The sequence below is a fragment of the Eriocheir sinensis genome, chromosome 29, assembly GCF_024679095.1.
Source record: "Eriocheir sinensis breed Jianghai 21 chromosome 29, ASM2467909v1, whole genome shotgun sequence".
Classification (NCBI taxonomy): domain Eukaryota; kingdom Metazoa; phylum Arthropoda; class Malacostraca; order Decapoda; family Varunidae; genus Eriocheir; species Eriocheir sinensis.
The window spans coordinates 11,804,698-11,812,453 of record NC_066537.1 but is presented as its reverse complement, the minus strand read 5'-3'; the positions used below and the strand labels follow the sequence as shown (position 1 = coordinate 11,812,453).

The 7,756-nt window shown below is 46.3% G+C and overlaps 1 protein-coding gene across 1 annotated transcript in view; it reads left to right on the top strand.

The window, feature by feature from the left end:
- LOC127005053 (uncharacterized) overlaps positions 1 to 6,968 on the top strand; it is a 25,655-nt gene extending 18,687 nt beyond the window's left edge. Inside the window, exons 3-6 of the mRNA XM_050873513.1 lie at positions 1,958 to 2,179; positions 3,303 to 3,464; positions 4,402 to 4,539; positions 5,325 to 6,968. Of these exons, the coding sequence (XP_050729470.1) occupies positions 1,958 to 2,179; positions 3,303 to 3,464; positions 4,402 to 4,539; positions 5,325 to 6,293 (1,491 nt within the window). The 3' untranslated portion in view covers positions 6,294 to 6,968. The remainder of the gene's footprint in view (positions 1 to 1,957; positions 2,180 to 3,302; positions 3,465 to 4,401; positions 4,540 to 5,324) is intronic.
- The last annotated feature ends 788 nt before the right edge of the window (positions 6,969 to 7,756 follow it).

The window sequence follows — 7,756 nt, the reverse complement described above, 5'->3', positions numbered from 1 at the left end:
ACGTACACACACCTCAACTCACTAAGATCACCACTGGTCTGGGCTCACTCTAACGCCTTCCTCCTCCTTTTCGCATCACCACGCGCACACACACGCACACACACACAAGCCACGCCCCCAGGATGCACATGTGACTGTTGGGGAGGTGCACATGGAGGGGGAAAGGGGAGGGAAGGGGAAGGAGGGAGGGGAAGGGAAGGGGCGTATTGGGATGTATGACAGAGAGAGAGAGAGAGAGAGAGAGAGAGAGAGAGAGAGAGAGAGAGAGAGATAAGATAACGATTTCCTTCAAGTGATAAACACACACACACACACACACACACACACACACACACACACACACAGGTATAGACGATAATTGCTCACACCACCACCACCACCACCACCACCATTATTTTTTCAAACTCCCTCTTCACGGTGGAAATATTGATGTATCGACCCTTTAACAACCACTAACGCACCTCACTTCGAACCCCGCTCACCCACCTGACACCCACCCCATCACCACCTACATTACCACCCATCTATATAAGCTTACCTGTACTGAGCCCACCTGTCAATTCAACCCACCTTTCACTTTCACCTAAATTCACCTGTTATTTACCTGCATCACTCACCTGTCTTTATTTACCTGTCCTATATTGCTCTATTTACCCACCTGTCAACCCACCTATACTCATTATTAATTATTTTAGCTACTTACCTACTTTCTACCTGTAATTTCCACCTTTACTCACTAATTACCCACCTATCAATCCATCTACCTATCATTTTCCATCTTTATTACTATTTCTCCCTATCTCCCTTAGTTCTTTCCTTCTCTTCGCCCTCCCTTCATTCGTCTTTTCCTCTTCCTTTTTTCTCCTCTCTTGAGTTATTTATCACTTGCCTATTTCTTTCCTATTTCCTCTCCCTTCTTTTCCTTCTCTTCTCTTTTCCTTTCATTTATCTTTTTTCTTCTTCTTTTCTCCTCTTAAGTTTGATTTCTCCCTCCCTTCCTTTCTTCTTTCTTCTTCTTTGTCTCTTCATCTGTAACTCTTTCCTTCTGTTCTTTATTCTTCACTTTCCTTCCCATGAGATTTCTTTCTCTATCTCCATTCCCTCTTCTTGGATGTTTTTTTCTTCTGTAGCAAACCAAAGCTAACCTAACCTAACCTGGCCTGACCCGACCTGACCTGTATGTACCCTAACCTAACGTCTAACCTAACCTAGCCTAACCTTACCTGAATTGACCTGTACCCTAACCTAACCTGACCTGACCTGTAGCCTTACCTAACCTGACCTGACCTTACCTGTAATCAAACCTAACCTTCCCTGTATGAATCCCTAACCCTCACTTTAGAATCATAAACAAACACATCTTCTTTCCTTATCTCCTTCAATACTTACACTCAAACCACATTCAATTTAACCCTTTCTTACTATCTGTAGACTGAAACGGCACTCAATCCTTCTGTCCTTCTCTCCTTCAGTCTGTCCTTCAGTCTCACACTTAATCCTTCGCTCCTTCAGTCAAACCACATTCAATTTAACCCTTTCTTACAATCTGTAGACTCAACCGGCACTCAATCCTTCTGTCCTTCTCTCCTTCAGTCTGTCCTTCTGTCTCACACTTTCGCTCCTTCAGTCAAACAACACTCACCTTAAATTAATCCTTCTTATCAATCCCTCTAATAATCCTATACAACAACAACAACAACAACAGCAACTACAACAAATGAAAAGAAATAATGAAAAATAGAAAGAATAATCGCATATCATCCTTAAATCTCAAACCAAACTCACCATCACTAAAGAAAGAAAGGAAGGAAAAACGAAAATAAAGAACAAATAAGAAAAAAATGTAAGAAAAAATATGAATGCAATCCTTATTAATTCTTCTTACCGATCCTTTTTTTAATCCTCCTTGCGTCCTCCACACAATCCTTTTTTAATCCTCCTTGCGTCCTCCACACAGACGGACGAGAGGCAGAGAATGATGCTGGGACAGATCACGCAAGGGCTCGACAGACTCCTAGCGCAAGACCCCGCGTTGGACGACTTCCCGCCGCCCCCCGGAGCTGCAGGACGTCCCGGAGCTCAGGAATCGGCCGTTCTGAAGGTGGTGAAGAAGCTAAACCGCAAAATGACGGGGGTTGAGACGATGCTGGAGAGGGACATGCGGGCGGTGACCAATGAGGTGAGGAGGAGGTGGAGGAGGAGGAGGAGGAGAGGGGAGGAATGTGTCTGTTTGTCTGTGTCATTATGAAGGTTATGGGTGTATATAGAGAGGAGGAGGAGGAGGAGGAGGAGGAGGAAGAGGAAGTGGAAGAGAAAGGGGAGGAACAGGAGGAGCAGGAGAAGAGTGGGTGAATCAGGATATTTTTTTATAAGTCATCGTGAAGGTTATTGAAGTAAAGGGAGGAATGAGGAGGAGGGGAAGAGTGAGGAAGGCGTTGGAAGTGTAGAGAGAGGAATGATGACGGCGGGGAGGAAGAGGAAGAGGAAGAGGTAGATACATGAGAGGAGGAGGAGTAGAGGGAGGAGGAGAGGTACAGAGAGGAGAGAAGGAGGAGGAGGTATAATGGAAGAGTTGGTTATGGGGTATGGGAAGGAGGAAGAGGGGAAGGGTTTGAGGAGGAGGAGGAGGAGATAAGTGGGAGAGGGATACGGGTAATAGGAGATATGGTATGAAGAAGAGGAGGAGAGAGAGAGAGAGAGAGAGAGAGAGAGAGAGAGAGATCCAGCAACATAATGTAAGAAATAAAAGAAAAAAAGTAAAAGACGAAAAGAAAAAAGGAAAAAAAGGAAAGAAAACCAGAAAGAGCGAAGAAAAATGTTGATATAGAAAACAAAACATGTAAATAAATAAAAAAAGAAAGAAAGAAAAAACAAACAAACACACACACACATACTCACACCTTGAGGAATAACCAACATCTCAACCTCTTGCAAAATAGATGAATCAGTGAATAAATAATGAATGAGGTCAGTAAATTAATAAGGAAACATACACACACACACACACACACACACACACACACACACACACACACACATAACATCCCTCCCCTCCCCTTACCCTAATCACCTGTCCACACCCCCCACATATCCCCCCCCTCACAACCCCCACTACACACACCCTCCCCCTTTCCCCTCCTACACAAACACCTCTCCCTCACCTCCCCCATCATATCCTCCCCCCCACACATCCCCGCCCCACACACACACATACCACCATCCTTTTTTAACACACACAATCACAAACTTACATACTCCCCCTCTTCCTCCTTCCCCCCCTCACCTCCCCGTCCTACCCTCAGGTGAAGATCGTCGGGGAGTCCCTGGGGCAACACATGGGCCAACTTCAGGGGCGCCACGACCGGCTGGAGACGCAGTTGGAGGCGTCGCGCGGCCTCACCCAGACGGGGATCCAGGAACTGTCCCAGGCTGTCGCTACGTCCACGGCTGAACTAAAAGACCAGGTGTGTTTGGGAGGAGGAGGAGGAGAATGGTGGAGAAAGGAGTATAGATGGAGGAAAAGTGTAAAGGTAAAGCAGAGAGCAGGAGGAGGAGGAGGAGGAAGAGGACGAGGTGCATCATGGAGAGTACACAAAGGAACACAAAGGAAGAACAAACAACAGCAGTAGGAGAAGGAGGAGGTGCAATGGAAGAGAGAGTTATGGGTTATGGGAAGGAAGAATAAGAGGGGAAGTGTCTGAGGAGGAAGAGGAGGTGTGTGTGTGTGTGTGTGTGTGTGTGTGTGTGTGTGTGTGTGTGTGTGTGTGTGTGTGTCGGGTTGCGTTGGAATGGGAGTTATTAGGTGTGTTTTAGTGCTGGGGTGTGGGGGTGGGAACGTCAGGGAGGCTGGGGAGGGGGTCTGAGAAGATGTGATGTAGGGTGAATGGGGGAAGGAGAAAGGTGGAGGAGTGCAGGTGGAGGTAACAGGTGGGTGCCCGTGCAGTCCACCCGGCGCCCGCCACCATATTTACAATTCAGCGTGCAGTTTATGGGTCGTATTGCTAAACATTTCGTCTACCAAGTTCACATATTTGACAAGGCTTCCGCAGCAGGTGTCAGTCTGTGTGTGTGTGTGTGTGTGTGTGTGTGTGTGTGTGTGTGTGTGTGTGTGTGTGTGTGTGTGTGTGTGTGTGTGTGTGTTACTTCATGGCTTAGATTTATACATTTATCATCTTTTTTTTTAATTTCTTCCGTTTAAAAATCAGTATAATTCATTCGAAACAAGGAATAGGAGCAACAACACCAGCAACAGCAACAGCAATAGCAAGAGTAGTAGTAGTAGTAGTAGTAGTAGTAGTAGTAGTAGTAGTAATAACACATCTCAAGCATATATGTCATAACACCCATCATTTCCTCTTCTCCATTAGTCTTAATTAATGATCTACCTGGTGGGGGGGGCAGGTGCAGCAAGGCGGTGGTGGTGGCGGCGGGTGCGGCGAGGGGGAGGGCGGGGAGCTCACCGCCCGCCTGCAATCCCTCGACTCCTTCGCCCGTCAACAGGAAGCGGATTTGATTCTACTCCGCCAAGACACTCAGAGGGTAGGTCATCTCTCTCTCTCTCTCTCTCTCTCTCTCTCTCTCTCTCTCTCTCTCTCTCTTACGCTTTATTTTCCCTTCTTTCCTTTGTTTCTCCCTCGCTTCTCCTAAATTTTACTTATGATATCATTTATTTATCTTTGTTTTTCATATTTTCGTTCTCTGTTTATTCTCCTCTTTCCATGTTTTATCCTTTCTTCTTCTTCCATCTCTTCCTTCCCTTCCGTCCGTTCTCACACTCCACATTATTTTCCCTCCATTTCCCTCCGTTCCTCCCTCGTTTCTCCTAAATTTTTCTCTTTTCCTCGTATTCTCTCTCTCTCTCTCTCTCTCTCTCTCTCTCTCTCTCTCTCTCTCTCTCTCTCTCTCTCTCTCGGTATACGACTTTTAAACATCCTCCAGAAGCCTGTACACTTTACGACAAAGAAAACGATATAAGTTCAAAACAAAAGTCAATACCCATCCGTTAAGTCATTATGTATTATTTTTGTCCCTCCCATTTTATTATTCTTATTCTCCTTAACTGTCACATTTACTTTTCTTATCTATGTCTGCTAATCGAAGGGGCTTTGTTTGGCTCTATATCAATTTTTTACTCTCCCTATGAATTTTAATAATAGTAAGGAGAATAAGAGTCTCCCCTCAAACTCCCCCCTAACCTCACTCCCCTTTCCCCTTCAGTCACCTCCCCCCTTCCCTCACTCTCCCTACACCTCCTTAAATCTATCCATCCTCCTCACAACCCATCGTTCGCTTAGCCGGTGTTCTCCGTTCTTCACTTACAACAGATCCTTGACGAGCAGCTGGGCACGCTTCAGAACCTCCTGCAGCAGACCCAAGAAAACCAAGCCTTCCTCAATGCTTCCGTGGCCGACCTGACGCAGGGCCTTCACCAGGTCAACAGCAGCACCCAGGGTTCCTTAGGCAGGGTGACAACGGAGGTGCTGGAGGCGATAATAGCGGGTAATTTTGCTGTGAAAGAGTCCATTACCGGCTTAGCGGGAGAGTTACAGGATGGAAACACTAATATAATGGATGTTTTGGACGATAGGGCCTCACAGACGGAGAATCTTCAGCACACGGTCTTGGAGAACTACTCTGATCTTTCGGCGGAGATCAACAGTCTGAAGAAGGTCGAGCAGGTGATGATACACACAGCGGACTCGGTTCTCGATACCAAACGTAGCATTGAGTTCGGTATCCAGCAGATCATCTTGGAGCTGGGCGAGATCGTGAAGAGCAGCGGCAGCACCATCAACAGCACGCTCTCGGACCAAATCAGCAACATCTCCTTCGCTATCCTGAAGAACCAGACCTCGGCGCTGACCAACATGACCGCCAAGATGGAGCAGGAGATTTCGCAGGTCTGGCGGCAAATCGGAATCATGTACCAGCAAATGTCGCAGTCCGTTGACCTCCTGGACCAGCTCAAGGACACCACCAAGGAGCACATGAACGCCTCGCTCTCCCGCGTCGGTAACATGGACGGCACGGTGGGCAAAATCAACACCAAGGTAGCCGATGTCGAGGATAACCTAAACTACCTTCTTGGACGCCTTTCTCTCGTGTCCTCGGAGTTTAACCTCATGAAGGATGGCGTGAGAGATGAGCTGGTCCGTCTATGGGAGAACATGGCGAAGGAAAACAACAACACCGTGGCTATTGAGGGCGGAGAACCATCGCCTGTGAGTGCCTATAACGTGAACCGCAAGCGAGAAACGGTCCCTGTGTCCCCTGAGGCTGAAGGATCCATCTAGGGGCAGGAGTAGCGCCCTTTCCACCCCGCTTTCCCTGTAGTGTGTAGCCGTAGCGTAATGAGTCAGTCAGTTGTTGGTTCGTCAGCCTCAGTGAGTCAGCCTCGAGGGTGGTCCTCCTCCAGTCTAAGTCTATATACACCAAGTCAAGTCATACGCAGGTTTGTGGGAGGAGACACAGCCGAGGCGTGGTTTATGCGTGACACTGCTTGGAGCTAAACTAGAGAATGTAGAAACAGGGAGTTAGAGAAAACGAAGAAAGGTGGAGTAATTTAAATCAATCACTTCATCATGCCCTCCCTCACACCCCACACCGCCGTTTGTAGGCAATGGAATTACAGTCACGCAATAGCACAATAAAAAGACATATTTTTTCGTCAGTGGCTTGCCTGAACGCGCTGTGAAAGGAGGCGAGAATGCACATCCAGAGTGCACATACGGCCCCAACTTTAGTCATCCCTGAACTGGCGGGTGTTTTTTTTAGCTTCAAGTGACGTCATCCCGCTGCTCCGCCCCAAAACCGTCTCCTGCGCGTACCGGTCGCAGTTTTGAAGCAGAGTGACTTGATTTGGTATATATAGTCTTAGCTCCAGTCCTCCTCCCTCCGTAGCCATTGGTATGTGTCACTTGTGCTTGGCTCCCTGTATGTAGTCTATGAATAAAGCGGAGTTAAGGTTATGGATGTATGTTCCTTCTTTTCCTTTTTTCTGTGTCTATGGAAATTGAGTTACTATACGTATGAACATTTACGTATAAGCGTTTTAGATGTATTGATATATTCTTAAGTTTACGATCAATAAGTTCGTTTTCTTCAATCGCATTAGAATTCTTTGCTGAACCTAATAATTTTGGAAGATTAGAGAGTAATCCAAAATTAAGCACACTCCTCCTCAAAGATTTATCCCTTAGTATACCTACACATGTATTAATAGTTGTATAATCACACTCTGTCCTGCCTGGGGATTGGGATGGCATGTTCCTCCCTTCTCCCTTGTTGTTTACCTGCAACAATAAACTATCAATCAATCAATCACTAGGGGAAACGGGCCCTTATCCGAAGACGGCCCATTAAGATTGCAAAAATGCTCCCTCCCTGCGCGGGGGAGCACGGGCTAAGCCTATTGGCGGCCCGTAGCAGGATGCCGACAGACCGACTCTACTGGCGAGGACTGGCATGTCTCTGAATTAAGCACATCAAATGAAACGCTATGAATGAAGCACGCGAAACACCTGTACACACCTTTCACCTGTCGGAATGCCAGGTAAAGGTGAATGGAAGTTTATTAGTATTGCCATTCACAAACTTTATTATCATATATTGAATACTACTTTTTCAAAACAGATAGTATTTACGATAAACTGTGCATGATGAAGTACAGAAAATTATAAATAGAACAATAAATATTTCAATTCAACAAGAATATCTCTTTACAAAATGCGAGATCGAGGTAACTTCAAATAAAATA